The 15572-nt window shown below is 45.1% G+C and overlaps 1 protein-coding gene across 2 annotated transcripts in view; it reads left to right on the top strand.

Moving 5' to 3' along the window:
• The window catches only part of COL14A1 (collagen type XIV alpha 1 chain), a 393953-nt gene that overhangs the window by 350448 nt on the left and 27933 nt on the right, over nt 1-15572 (top strand). For both annotated transcript variants that reach the window (XM_033933023.1, XM_033933024.1), the window contains exons 44-45: nt 3636-3702; nt 7901-8089. In XM_033933023.1, the coding sequence (XP_033788914.1) occupies nt 3636-3702; nt 7901-8089 (256 nt within the window). The remainder of the gene's footprint in view (nt 1-3635; nt 3703-7900; nt 8090-15572) is intronic.

The following is a 15572-nucleotide window of genomic DNA, read 5'->3' as shown; positions in this document are numbered from 1 at the left end:
GACATCCATTATATTCTATGGGCGCCTTAGCATTTAGGGTGCGCTAAATCGGTTAGCATGCCTTAATAAAAGGACCCCTTAATGATCTCAATATGTATATGTCTAAAACTGCAGTATGATCTTATAGCAAGGGGGGGGGGGTGTTTTGAGCGTGACTAGGGAGGGGCAATGATATGGATGTCCTACTTCAAATGGAAAAAAAATTGTATATTGTTATTTGGACCTGGTGCTTGGCTCATCCATTTTACAGAAAGGTACTCTGATTGAGCAGTTTTCTACTGGAAGTATTAAGGCGAGTCATCCCCTTAATCCTCCAGTGACTGCTGTTCCCCTCTCCTCCCAAATGTGAAACTAGAAAGGGATACAGGGCTCTATGACAGCTTCTGGAATTAGGTACATAGAGTACACATGGCACTAAAGACTTTTTAAAAATTACACTTCCCCCTTTGCATTCGCGGGGATAGGGGAACGGTAAGGCAGCGAATACAGAAAAACCACAAATAACTTTTTGTATGTTATTCACGGGTTTCTGTAAAAAAACCCCACAAAATCGCAAATAACCTTACCTTGTTCCAGTGAAGAAAGTGCAGCAGGAAGGAGCGATTTTCTCTGTGCAACGCCGGGAGCAGCGATTTCCTGTGATGTAAATTTGGGGGCGGGGCCTTCGATTGAAAAACCGCGAATAACCGAAACCGCGGACCGTGAAACTGCGAATGCATAAGGGGAAGTGTAACCTCTTAAGAGCCCTCTATGTAGAACTGAAGAGTAGCCTAATGGGTAACACAGAAAGTTGAGAACCTAGGGATGCAGGTTCAAATCCCACCAGCTATCGGTGTTTTTATTACATTTGTGAACCCTCTAGGAATAGAAAAATACCTACTGTAATCCTTAGCGTCCTATGCTACTCTATAGCTGGTTATGTGCACAGGAGGGAGACCAGAAGAACACTATCAGGTAAAAAGAGGGGCAGTGGTGTAGTAATGGGGGGGGGGCCATCTTGCTATGGGCATGGCACCCCTACTCATCTCTGCCCCCCCCCCCCCGCTCCTATCCTTGCCCTGCATATGTGCCCCACCTTTTTTACTTCCCTGGCACAAGGTTGCTGTCCACGTCAGCATTGGCACTCTTTGTGATGTCACTTCCGGGGCCTGTGCTTAGGAAGCGACGTCAAAGGGCGAGCCAACATGGGTATGCTGCTCATGCCGGAGAAGTTAAAAAGGAAAGAAAAGGGAAAGGAAAGGGGGCGGGGAAGAGGGTGGGGGAGGGATGCCACTGCCCCGGGCGCCGATCACTCTTACTACGCCACTAAAGAGGGTATACAGTAAACCCTTGCGAATTCGCGGTTCTGAATTTGCGGATTCAGTAATTCAGGGTTTTTGTTTTTTTTTCTTTAAAACCCTCCTCTCTTTGTAATTATTCTGTAGTAACAGCTCAGCTCCTCTTCCGCTCTCTGGTGCATTCTCCCATCCTTTACGGTCCCCGCATACAGATTCCGGGGTTTGCTTTTGCAGCTATCTCCATGCTCGTGCGCGGCGCCGCCGACTAAGCCAACCGCGACCTGGTAAGCAGTGCAGCTCGGGCTGGGGGGTGAAGGCAGGGGGTGAGAGATCAATGTTGCACTTGTCCTTCCTCCTCTGGGGGGCCTGGCCCGGCTCGGCTCTCGTGGCATCACTGGGAGGGGCTCGTGTTGCTAACCAACACTTTTGCAGCAACCACAGTAAACCCTCGCGGTTCCGGCTGCAGTGCAGCTCCTGGACTCCGTAGTAACAGCTGTCTCCCTGCTCGTGCGCGGTGCCGCCGACTTAGGCAACTGGGACCAGGTAAGCGGCGTAGCTCAGTCCGAGGGTGAAGGCAGGGGGTGCTGAGCTCCAGAAAAAAAACCCCAAGCAAAGCGGGTGGGGCCACGGTAAGAGAGGAGGAGGGAGAGTGCCGATTACAGTACTCTTCCGATATTCGCGGTTTTTCCAACATTTGCGGTCACCCCAAGAACGTAACCCCCGTGAATATCAGGGGAATACTGTATAGGACAAATAGAAATTTCCTTTGAAGGGCTCCTAAACTTTAGAAAAGCGATAAGAACTTACCTCTTTACCAAAATCCCCTTGCCTAATGCCATATGGGAAAAAAGAGATGTATACATAAAGTATATGGCACTAGATCCTCTATTTAGGTACAATTAGTATGAACATTATGACTGACCCAAGCCAACACTCATTATAAGCACAAAGTTACAAAGACAAGGACTGGGGACAGGAAATGGGAAAGGGGACCTTCCTGGGCCAATTGCCTCTGATCAGGGATGTGAAACTCTCTCCCCTGAAGGGAGTTTTAAGGCAGCTTTTATAGAATTTTATGAAGCAGAAGAAGTCTATTTCGTGCTAAAAGCCTAGTTAGAAATGATGCTAATTTAGTTCCAACTATCATATATCTTGATCTACCTAAGTTTCTTATCATAGACATTCTGACTGTTATGCATCTGTAGGGTCACGTGCCTAGCAAGACTCATTCAGGCCCTCTTGTACGAAGGTGCACTTACGCGCGCATGTTAGTCTACGGACGCGTTCGCGTAGAGCGCGCGCTAATCAGTTAGCGCACCTTAGTAAAAGAGGGGGTCAGTGTCTCTAAGGAACAAAAACAGCTCATCTCATATCCTTCATGTAGGCCAGGTCTGTACTGGTTCCTCACATCACGGCCTTTTGCTATCAGAATTTTTGATCAGCTTGGGTTATTTTTACGTCAGTAGCTGTCAAGTAAGTCTGTCATCTATGATGACATCACTGAACCACTGTAAAAAAAAAAAACAAGTAGGGGAAACTGACAGAGATGTTTTTCTCTGTCAGGTGTTTTGCCAACTCCAATTAAATGAATTTTATATCAAGCCAATTAAAAAATATTATTTCATATGCCAATCAACATTTATTTTTCATATACCAATTAAAGTACCAGTCCAATTATTCAGCACCGTCACCTCTTCCCCCCCCCCATACCTCTTCAAATCTTTGCTTTGCTGGCAGCGGGCATCATCTCTTACCCACTTATCGCGCCCGCCTCATCCCTCCCTCCTTCCTTTTTACGGGGCTTAGGAAGTGATGATAGAGGGAATGATGAGGCCTGTGTAAGCAGGGGGTAAGAAATAGCTGTTTGCTGCCTGTGAAGATTTGAAGAGGTGGGGGGGGGAGTACCGCAGAGAAAGATGCGTCTGGTGGGGGGATGCATGGCATGGGAAAGGGTGCATTGGGGACACACAGTGTAGCGATGCTGGAAACACATGGCACGGTGATGCTGGGTACCCCCTCCCCACATGCAAAACTTATCTCGCTATACTACAGTATACAGAACTGAATGCAGTGGTAAATTTGTACTGCAGACATACTATGAAAACCAGTGCCATGCCATGGATCTCCAGTACCTGGTGGGGGGCAGTGTTTAATTTTGCATTCTGCCAACGTGAACCATCTCACAAAGGCACTGTACATTTGGGGGGGTTTTTCACCTTTTCATTCCTCCTCCTCCAGTGCCCTGCTCAGGCTGGCATCCAGGAACAAAGACCCCTTTTTGACCCCCCTCCCTAGCTGTTAGTATGTTCCTGTGAAGACCAATGTTAACAATAATTTCCTCATTTTTCTTTTATCTAGGGTGATACCCAGTCTCAAACTATGGTGCGTGCAATTGCTCGTCAAGTATGTGAACAGCTTATCCAAAGTAAGTATCTCCATTTTACAAATGCCATTTATGCCTTTGATACAGTGTCAGTCTCCTGGATTTACTTGTAATGGTAGTAGCAGTAGTAATGTGGCAAGCTACAGTAGCATCATTGCTTTCACTGGGGATGATTGTACTTTAGCTTACTCTGTAGTTAGCAGAACTATGACCTTCGAAATTGTAATCAAAGACTAGTAGATTAAAAGTAACAAAATACTGAGATCTAGACTACAGTACTCTCCTGAAATTTGCGGGAGTTCTGTTCCAGGAAGCCCCGTGAATTTTTAAAAAACCACAAATGCGGTTTTTCGCCTGTCAAAAGTCAGGGGAGGCAGGAGAGGGCAGCTGGAGCGCCAGTGGGTGAAGAAAATCACTCGCGGTCTGCTCCTACCGCCTCTTCCTGTAGTAAAGTCGGGCTACACCAATCAGGAGCTGCTTTGACACGCAACCCCTGATTGGTGTAGCCCGACTTTACTACAGGAAGAGGCGGTCAGAGCAGACCGCAAATGAGCGAGTCCGCGATTCGCGAACCGCAAATGAGCGGGGGAATACTGTAGTCTCAAAGGGATAATATAACCTCTTGCTTCTGTTTAGATGTTACGCAGTCTGAAAGATATTGAGCGTCTTCTTATTAAAATTACAGCTTAACACACAGCTAGATTGAGAGAGTGGAGGGCAATCTGTACATTCTGCATAAAGCAGCAGGTATAATGCTAGCTATCTTACTGGACAGAATAGAAGGACGATAAGGACGATAGAAGGATGCCATTATCTGCCATTTGTTACTGCCGTCTGGCCACCTGGGTTCCATTATAGAATACTAGTGTCTCATCTCAGTATGAGGTCATTTGAGTTTTGCTTTAATTGGATTCTTGTATTAAATTTTAACCGCCAAACATTAGAAGTGTAGAATGATGTACACGGGGTGTAGAACCCAAAATAGTTGTATCTGCAAGGGGGTGAGTGGCTGATAAGCACAGACCTTGAGGTGATGGTGTCAGAGGATGTTAAGGCAGCAAAACAGTGTGACAAGGTGATGGCTGTGTAGAAGAAGGTGACAAAATTGCGCCAAAAGCCTTATGAGAAGAGACTTGAATATGTATACCCTAGAGCAGTGGTTCTTAAACCTGTCAAGATATCCCTAATGAATATGCATGAGGCAGATTTGCATGCCTTGTCACATCTATTATATGCAAATCTGCCTCATGGATATTCATTAGGGATATCTTGAAAACCTGACTGGCTGGGGGTCCCCCAGGACAGGTTTAAAAACCACTGCCCTAATGGAAAGGAGGGATGAGGGAATATGATACAGATATTTAAATATTAAAAAGTTATTAATATGCAAACTAATCTTTTTTAAGAACTGGGGAAGGGGTAGAACTAGAGGTCATGAGTTGAGGTTGCAGGGTGGGAGCATTACTCCCTTTTTTACTAATGAGCACTAACTGATTAGTGCGCGCTAATTGAATTAGCGCACTCTGATAGGTTAACGCACCTTAGTTAAAGAAGGCCTTAGGAATATTATCAGGAAATACTTTTTCAGAGAAAGGTTGGTGGATGCCTGGAATGCTCTCTCATGGGCATTTGTGATGACAAAAACGGTGACAGAATTTGAGAATGATGGGATAAACATAGAGAAGCACTATGTAGACAAAAGGATGGAATTCAATTAGAGCAAAACTTAAATAACCTCATAACTGGAGTGAGCTTTCACAGTAGCTTCAGAGGTTGCCAATGCCTGGCATGACTTCTAAGGTCTGGTTCCCACAAATGGCAAAAACAGATCAGGAGTGGACTTTGATGGCAACTCCAGTAGCTGGGAATTAGGACTGGTGCCGGAAAGACTTCTACTGCCTGTGCCCCCAAATTGGCACGGAGAGACAGAGATTAATGAAGAAGTGCAGAGGGCCAGATTCAATTCTGGCCACCTGGTTGGGCAAACTGGATGGGCCTTTAACTATATATTTTATCCAACAAAATCAGTGCTGCCACCTCTCCCTTATGCCGGTCTTGCAAAATGCATCCTGGAGCATATGTTGTTTCACCGCCCTCTTATTCAAAAATACTGGGAACGAACTCGTAAACACTAGGCTTATGTGGTATATTGACAATTATGCACACATTAATGTCAGTGTTTATGTACCTATCTCCAAATTCTGTGTATTGCGCCTAAAGTGTGCGCACAACTTAATTGATTAATTGACTTAATTGGCACCAATTATTGAAATTTAACATACATGAATTAATGCTAATTGAAATGTTAGAAATTACGCACACAACTGGGTAGGTGCATTGCACAAAGTGTTACGTGAGAGGGACATAAGAGAGGCAGATGATCTGTGATGATTCAGGTGTAGAAGAAAGAGCAGGCCAAACGAGTAGATGGAGCAAAAAGGCATTAACTGACCGCTAAACTTTAACTCTGTCAGTACTACTCAATCTGTAACATTTGTTAATCACTGTAAACCACATAGAACTTCACAGTCCTGCGGTATATAAACTGTTATTATTATTATTATTATTATTACTCGTGTAGTCTAGGGTTACCAATGTCTGGATTTTCCTTTTTGAGGACATGTCCAGGGGTCCGGACCGCTTTTCAAAACCCAGCACTTTGTCCGGGTTTTGAAAAGCTTCCACGAAATCACATCAGGCAGGAGGGTATCCACGCATGTGCGGATGCCACGCGGTGCTGTAACGTGCGTGTGCACGTGAGGTCATCGCGTTCCAAATGCACTTGTGTGGATGCCCTCCTGCCCGACGAGAGCAGGCAGCAGGGGGAGGGGGGGTTGGACTGGGGTGGGGCTAGACTGGGGAATAACGGGGCAGGAGTGGTGGAACTGGGCGGGCCTGGGGGCAGGTCTAAGGGGGTCCAGATTTTAGTAAAGTAAAATCTGGTAACCCTAGTTTAGTCTGCACAACAAAGTGCTATGTGCCATGTGGTGACAGGTCAAAAGCGCGCCGGGACAAAGGCGCGCGCAGACAATTGAGCGCAGCGCGGAGGTGCACGCCGCAGAAAATTACAGTTTTTACAGCTACGATGGGGGGGGCGTGGGGGGAACCCCCCCACTTTACTTATGAGAGATCGTGCTGCGTTGTGGGGGCGTTGTGGGGGGTGGGGGGGTTGTAACCCCCCACATTTTACTGAAAACTTCACTTTTTCCCTGTTTTTAGGGAAAAAGTTAAGTTTACAGTAAAATGTGGGGGGTTACAACCCCCCAAACCCCCCACAACACCGGCGCGATCTCTATTAAGTAGATTGTGGGGCTCCCCAACAAAACCCCCCATCGGAGCCCCTAAAAACTGTAATTTTCTTTGGCGCGCGCCTCTGTCTTGCGCTCAGTTATCGGCGTGTGCCTTTGTCTTTCACGGGGTTGTCTATGAACCGTGCCATGTCCAGTGAAAGAGGGTGAGGCCAGAGGCAGATCGTGGGCGGATTTATTTATTTATTTAGAAAATTTTTAGGATCAATGACAGAAACGTGGAACCTTGTAAGTCTTGGTTAAGATTCATTGCGATTAATCAAGCAGGTTTCTGAGATCCTTATTGTATGGTGATCGGTGGGATTTTGTTGTGTGTTGCGAAGGTTTCATATTTATTTCACATATCATTTTTTTAATGGTAGTGTTGTACTTAAATGTATATGCCCCATTATAGCCTTGCTAGAATTGTCCTTTTACCCTCCTCTTTTACTAAGGTGCGCTAACTGATTAGTGCGTGCTAATCGAATTAGCGCGTGAAAATCGGTTAGCGCACCTTAGTAAAAGCGGAGGCTAGCATCCTGCTACATAAATCTGAGAAAATATAGCCAAGAAATGAGGAAGATGATATGTTGAGGAGTCTAGGACTAGTTAGATTGTGAGCCTTTTGGATAGTTAGGGAATTTCCAAGTACCTATCTTATTTATTTCGTTTTTATTTATTGTATCTTTAATGCATCATTTTTGTAAACCGCTTAGAAACCTCACGGTTATTAGCGGTATATAAGAATTAAATTAAATTAAATACTTCACGATGGACAGAATTTCTGGAACATTTCAATCTTCTGAAGCAACCCGCTCTACTCTGTAACACCTCTGGACATGTCCAGAAATCCTCTTCTGTAATCCGCCTTGAACCGCAAGGTAATGGCGGAATAAAAATCACTAATGTAATGTAATGTTCAATTGTTATTACCCTGGTGAAATATTTTGCAGGTCACTTGGCCAGGTATAATTCTATGCTGAATCAAATTCCAAGTCAGTCTACATCTGTGCGAACTGTTTCGGGGCCACCGGGTGAGCCAGGTCGACAGGGACCCCCTGGTCCACAGGGAGATCAAGGACCAGCAGGAAGAACAGGATTTCCAGGCAATCCAGGCCAGGCAGGCACACACGGAGACAGAGGTAGGATACAGATTAGAATGTGAGATAATACTTTTTACTCTTGCAGACTGTTTCCTATGGATGGATATAAGGTTACCAGACGTCTGGATTTCCCTGGACAGCTTTTCAAATCTGGCACTTTGTCCAAATTTTGAAAAGCCTCCTCTAAATTGCATTGGGTAGGAGGAAATCCGCGCATGCATAGATTCCCTGCTGCCTGATGAGAGCAAGCAGCAGGGGATGAGGCTGGGGCAGGGCTAGGGTGGGGTTGGGGGTATAATGGGGGCGGGGATGGATGGAACTGGGCAGGCCTGAGGGCGGGCTAGGGGTTCAGATTTTACTATAGTAAAATCTGGCAACCCTAGGTGGATATAAATTCTATTCTTTAATAGTATGCAGTATATTTTTCTACATTTTGTCAAGCTTTTGTTCTGTTGTATCAAATATTAAGATATATTTTAATATTGTTATTTATAAGAAATTGAAATTATTGAATGATATTTATGTTACCTATAAGGATATTGGTGTAATGTATGTAATACCTTCTGTTCTTTCATTTGTATGACATTGTTTGTGATTAAAAATCAATAAAGAATTAAAAAAAAAAAAAAAAAAGGAATGCTGAACATAAGTAAAAAAAAAATCCTAACTAGCTTCTTAATGAGACAGGCAAAGGTAGCTGCTGTGTAAGTGACATGCAGCTCTTTGGCATCTGAAACAAGAACATAAGCTTTGCCATCAAACCCAGTATCCTGTTTCTAACAGAGGCTAATCCAGGTCACCTTCACTTGGCAAGATCCAGAAAGAACAAAATATATTTTACGCTGCTTATCCTAGAACCAAGCAGTGAATTTTCCCAAGTACGGCTTATGGACTTTTCCGTCAGGAAATTGTCAAAACATTTTTAAATCCTGCTAAGCTAAGTGCTTTTACCACATTCTCTGGCAACGAATTCCAGAGTTTAATTACATATTGAGGGCCCGATTCTATATATGGCATCTAAAAAATTGTTACCGATCAGAATAGTGCTTAGCACAATTCTATAAAAGGCATGCACCATAGATAGGGTTACCAGATGGCTGGGTTTCTCTGGACATGTCCTCTTTTGCGAGGACATGTCCGGGGCGGGGGGGAGGGGGTCCGGACGGCTTTTCAAAACCTGGCACTTTGTACAGGTTTTGAAAAGCTTCCTCAAAATCGCGTCAGGCAGGAGGACATCCGTGCATGCGCAGATGCCCTCCTGCCCGAAGAGAGCAGGAAATGGGTGGCGGGACTAGGGTGGGACTGGGGTGTAATGGGGTGGGGATGGGTGGAACTGGTTGGGCCCAGATTGTACTAAAGTAAAATCTGATAACCCTAACCATACATAGAATCACATTTTGCAGCCATACACAACATTTAGGCTCATCCATTCAGGCCAAGAAAAACCAGGCCTAAATACCTGCAACTAAGTTGTGTACGGACTTTTAGGAGTGCCTGGGGTACACTGGCATCATCTGGGCAAGGAATATAGGTCAAAGGCTTGGGGCTATCAAGACATAATGAGGCTCCAGGCTTCTCTGCACTGCCCCTCCTATGACAATATCGAGAGACTAAGGCCCTCTTTTACAAAGGCGCGCTAAGCGTTTTAGCGTGGATTGAGCGCACGCTAAATCAACGTGTGCACTAATTGCTAAAGCAGTTAACATGCACACGTTAGCGTTAGGATAACATGCACGCGTTAGCGTTAGGATAACATGCACACGTTAGCGTTAGGATAACATGCACACATTAGCCTTTAGCGTGCACTAATATTTACCGCGCGCTAAAAAGCTTAGCGCACCTTTGTAAAAGAGGGAGTAAATATTTTTTCCAAAAATTGACTAAAGGCTGTTTGCAATTAAGGATTAAGAACGCTGTTCATGAAATCTTGTCGGTATAAGGGATTTTTGGATAAAACACTTGCTTTTCAAGCAGGCAAAATGAATGCCCTGGCTAGGCGTTATTATTCCTTATGTTCCGTCTTATTATTCCTTTAGAAAACTGGCGAAGACCTCTTTGCTTGATAAATTTGTTACTTGATATCTTTCTGTTCTCCATAGCTTGTATTTCCCTAACACTTGTATTTTATCACTGATTGTTCAGTTCTCTTTTTTGTGAACCGCCTAGAACTGTGTGGTGTGGCGGTATACAAGAATAAAGTTATTATCATTATTATATGTGTGTGTGTGTTGGGGGGGGGGGGTTGACCGATGACTGAAGATGTGCCTGCTGTTTTGGAGCATATGCTGGTAATAGTTAGGCTCAAGTAACACAGAGGTTTTTTTTTTTTCTCCACTTTAAAAATTGATTGCAACAACTCTTTTGACCTCTTTGGAAGTGAGGAGAGATTGGTACTGTTTTGATATTGTTCCTACTCATACCCTTAGGGCTCCTCTTATCAAGCCGCGCTAGCGGGGTTAACGCGCGCGACATTTCATCATTTGTTAACCCCCGCGCTGGCCTAAAAACTACTGCCTTGGTTTGTGGGTTTTCTTTTTCGGCAACCTGCGCGCTTTCCCAGGGAGCCGCACACGCGCGGCTGCTCAGTGTTCGATCTTCTGCTCTGCTGCAACTTTCTGTTTCCGGTTGCGTCAGAGCAGAAGATCGAGGCTGAGCAGCGGCGGGTGTGCGCGGCTCTCTGGTAGCGTGCGGGTGGACTGGGGTGAGGAGAGGGGAGAGAGCTGGCTGGACACTGGAATCGATTGGGCGGGCGGGTGTGAGCTGCGGGGACCGCGCGATCCTTCATGCCTCACTGCGGGGGACAAGACCATTCACCGCCCCGCGGGCGGTGAATGGCCTTGTCCCCGTCGCCGCAGCGACTGCTAGTTTTCTTCCCCGTTTTCGGCGGGTGACCCGCGGCTAAAATGCGGTGGCCGTGGGTAAACCGCCACCGTGTCATTCTCTATTTCCTACTTCACTAGGGCGATGCTCTCCTTTTATGAGACCTCCCTCCTCCAAGGCAGCATAGGGACTGCCAGATTGGAGATGGGACTTCTCTACAGCATCCCTGTAGGTGCCCTCTAGATACCTCTCTGTTTTCCTCTGTTCCCCGAAGTCTGCAACTCTAGCCTCAAGGGAACAGTCTTGTTCTCTTGAGAGCTAGGAGCTTTTTGCGCCGAGCACACACATACAACTTCGCGCCAACCGGGAGATAATCATACAAGTGACACTTAGGGCTCCTTTTACAAAGGTGCGCTAGGATTTTCAGCGCATGCACCGGATTAGCTTTCGCTACCCGAGAAACCACCGCCTGCTCAAGAGGAGGCGGTAGTGGCTAGCGCGCGCGACATTTTAGCGCGCGCTATTCCGCGCGTTAAGTCCCTAACGTACCTTTGTAAAAGGAGCCCTTAGTGCAAAAGACTATATAGCACCCTGAGCTGTTTAACTAAACCTTCTTAAGCTGGCCTACATTTCCGGTGCCTGGGGCCTTTGCTAGGCACCGGTAATCCCCGATTGTTAGGGTTGCCAAATGTCCGAATTTCCCCAGACATGTCCTCTTTTTAGGGGCTCTGTCGGATGTCCGGACGGCTTTTCTAATTTGCTGCTGTAGTCCAAATTTACTCTTTTTTTGGGGGGGGGGGAGGCGCCAGCAGCCTAAAAACGAAATCAACCCAACCGGGGTCGGCGTTATGCTCCGGAGCTCCTTCCTATTCTGGCAGCATTCCCATCTGTCCCTTTCCCTTCCAACTGCACCCGCATCCCCTTCCCTGCGGCCCTCTTCAGTGACTCTGCAGCGGCAGCAATTAAGACAGACTGCCAACGCCGGGGCCTTCCCTCTGTTAGTCCCTCCTGTTTGTTTCAACTTCCTTTTTCCGCACAGGCAGGACTCGCAGAGGGAAGGCCCCGACATCGGTAGTCTGTCTTAATCTCTGCCGCTGTAGAGTCGCCGAAGAGGGCCGCGGGGAAGGGGGTGCAGGTGTAAAGGAGAGGGCCAGATGCAGGACTTGTGGGTAAGAACATAAGAATTGCCACTGCTGGGTCTGACCAGTGGTCCATCGTGCCCAGCAGTCTGCTCACGTGACGGCCCTCTGGTCAAAGACCAGTGCCCTAACTGAGACTAGTCCTATCTGAGTGCATTCTGGTTCAACAGGAACTTGTCTAACTTCATCTTGAATCCCTGGAGGGTGTTTTCCCCTATGACAGACTCTGGAAGAGCGTTCTAGTTTTCTACCACTCTGAGTGAAGAAGAACTTCTTTACATTTGTACGGAATCTATCCCCTTTCAACTTTAGAGAGTGCCCTCTCATTCTCCCCACCTTGGAGAGGGTGAATAATCTGTCTTTATCTACTATGTCTATTCCCTTCATTATCTTGAATGTTTCAATCATGTTCCCTCTCAATCTCCTCTGTTCGAGGGAGAAGAGGCCCTGTTTCTCTAATCTTTTGCTGTATGGCAGCTCCTCCAACCCTTTAATCATCTTAGTCACTCTTTGGACCCTTTTGAGTAGTACTGTGTCCTTCTTCATGTACGGCAACCAGTGCTGGATGCAGTACTCCAGGTGAGGGTGCAACATGGCCCAGTACAGTGGCATGACAACCTTCTCCGATCTGTTCGTGATCATTCTGTTCGTCCTGTTTGCTGCCGCCGCACATTGTGCGGACGGCTTCATCGACTTGTCAATCAGAACTCCCAAGTCCCTTTCCTGGGAGGTCTCTCCATGTACTATCCCTGTACCCCTGTACTCCATGTACCGCCCCTGTATTCGTGCATGAGATTTTTGTTACCGAGAGAGAGAGATTGAGAAGGGGGAAGGGAGGGATAGAAAAAATGTCACACAGGCTGGGGGAGGGTGGAAAGATACTGGCTGCAGGGTGCGGGAACAAGGGAAGAGAGGGGACACTGAAAATGGAGACAAATAGTAACACAGAAAAGGAGCAAGCGGGAATTATAAGGATAGGGATACAGAGGGGAAATTCTGAAAGGGGGAGGTGGTAGATAGGAACACAGAGGGAGCAGTGCTGAAGAGGGTAGATGGGTTTACAGAGGGAGGCAAAGCTGAAAGAGGCTAGATGGGCAGAGGGGGATAATACTGAAATGGAGGGTTAATGGGGATACAGATGGGGCAATGCTGAAAGGGGGGGGAGAGGAGATAGAGACACAGTGATGCAAAGTTGAAAAAAGGGGTGGGGAGATAAGGACATTGAGAGGGCAGATGGTGAACATGGGGGGGGAGGATAAGGACAAAGCCACAATGAAGATTCAGGAAAAGATGTGAGATAGGCATATAGGTGAAATGGTGACACTGATGGACATAGAAGGGAAATGTTGGATCTAGGAGAGATGGGAGGGGGGCTCAGGCTTGTGGGTAAGAACACGATGGACCACTGGTCTGACCCAGCAGCGGCAATTCTTATGTTCTTACCCACAAGGATGGAATGCCAAGCCCGAGTAACACAATAGTTTCTGTTCTTACAAAATCATTTTATAGATATAGACAATATCCTGGTGTCTCCCATTTTACATACTAGCACTGTTTCTGCCATTTGCAACTTTGCTTTCCTGATTACTTTCCCAGCTTGTCTTACCATTTCCAGATATTGTTCTGTCTTCTTTCTTTGCTCTGTTGTATGAGTGCTAACTATTTCCCTCTTTATAGTGATGTCTTTTGAAGACAACAGTGGTCTCTTTTCCCTCTAGTTACTTTCCAAACAAAAAAGGTTTGTTGCTTTTACAAAATCTCCTTTTCCATTTTGCCTGCTGCTTCCCCCACCTGCTGCTAAAGCCACCTTGAAGCACTCCTTCTTCCATCTTAACAATTTTCTTGCTTTAGGATCCTTGAGTTTGAATGAACCATCGTTGTATGTGCTATAATGTAATGAGTTTTTCCATGTTTATTGAAAATTAATTTCTTTAAATTCATTGGCCAGAGGAAACCCAGATGTGTGGGTAGAAGCGACCCTTTCCCTCTTTAAAGATTAGCTGGCAATTCTTTCACTTTTTGATTTTATGTCTTTTTAATGTGCACTGCTTTGGCCTGCTGGTTAAAAGCAGTATATAAAATAAACATAAACATTATCATAAATAGAGAAAATATTTCTGAAGTCACAAATATTCCAAACTCAGCTATATCAACTGAAGAACTAACAACCCCAAAATGCACATATGAAAATACCTATAACTTTTACATTTTTGTAGTCTATAAATTATTGAAAAAAAACCTGAATTTGGTCTCACTTCTAATTTTAAACTCAAAATACATACTCAAAAATAATAATGATAACTGTGTTTCCAGTAGGCATAAGAACATAAGAATAGCCTTACTGGGTCAGACCAATGGTCCACCAAGCCCAGTAGCCTGTTCTCACGGTGGCCAGTCCAGGTCACTAGTACCTGGCCAAAATCCAAGGTGTATCAACATTCCATGCTACTGATCCAGGGTAAGAAGTGGCTTCTCCCATGTCTTTCTAAATAACAGATTATAGACTTTTCCTCCAGGAACTTGTCCAAACCTTTCTTAAAACCAGCTAGGCTACCCGCTCTTACCACAACCTCTGGCAACGCTTTCCAGAGCTTAACTATTCTCTGAGTGAAAAAAAAAATTCCTCCTATTGGTTTTAAAAGTATTTCCCTGTAATTTCATCGAGTGTCCCCTAGTCTTTGTAATTTTTGACAGAGTGAAAATTCAATCCTCTCAGGATTTTGTAGACTTCAATCATATCTCCCCTCCCCTCTATTTTGCCTACTTTCTCTCAAGGCAGCTTGGATAATTACCTGTTTTACTTGTAGAATTTTCCACTGACCCATATCTAATTGTGTTGAGAAGCAAAATTGAATTTGAATGTCAGATGTGAGATGGAGATCTTTAATTCCCCAACTAATCATCCTCTTAATCCATTATGAAAAGGCATGCACTTTAAATAAAATAAAATGGGTTGACTAAAATGGGTTGACTAAAGTACCAATGGACACTGGCTGAGTTGACAAAGTGAAATGTTCAGCAACTCTTTAATTTCCTTTTTTTCCCCTCATTGTGCCCTCCTACGATGCTGAATCTGCTGAGTTATAAGATTCCGCAGAATGCATTGTGGGACACAGGGAGAAAAAGCGAGTTATCATTCTACACCTTAGATATAGGTGGTCAAGTTCTAAATTGGTTAACTTCCTTCCTATCAGACCGTTCCTCCCAAGTCAAATTCAATGATGTCTATTCTTCACGTTACACCTCAACCTATGGAGTGCCGCAAGGATCAATACTGTCACCTCTTTTATTTAACATTTTTCTATCACCTCTTCTTACCATCTCGCAATCATTACGCTTTACATCTTTTTCCTACGCAGACGATATTCAACTCTTACATCCCTTCGACCCAGAAAAAGATGAAGAAATAAAAGCCATTAATGAAAAACTAGAATCAATAAAAAATTGGCTGAGTTGTAACAAGCTGGCACTGAATATTCAAAAATCTAAAACCATGTTTTTCACCTGGAAAAAAAACTTAATACCAATCTCACCATTTACTCTAGACAGCACCCCTCTGGAAT

Source organism: Geotrypetes seraphini, chromosome 2 (genome assembly GCF_902459505.1).
Source record: "Geotrypetes seraphini chromosome 2, aGeoSer1.1, whole genome shotgun sequence".
Taxonomy (NCBI): domain Eukaryota; kingdom Metazoa; phylum Chordata; class Amphibia; order Gymnophiona; family Dermophiidae; genus Geotrypetes; species Geotrypetes seraphini.
The sequence above is the reverse complement of the archived record's forward strand: the minus strand, read 5'-3'. Positions and strand labels throughout refer to the sequence as shown.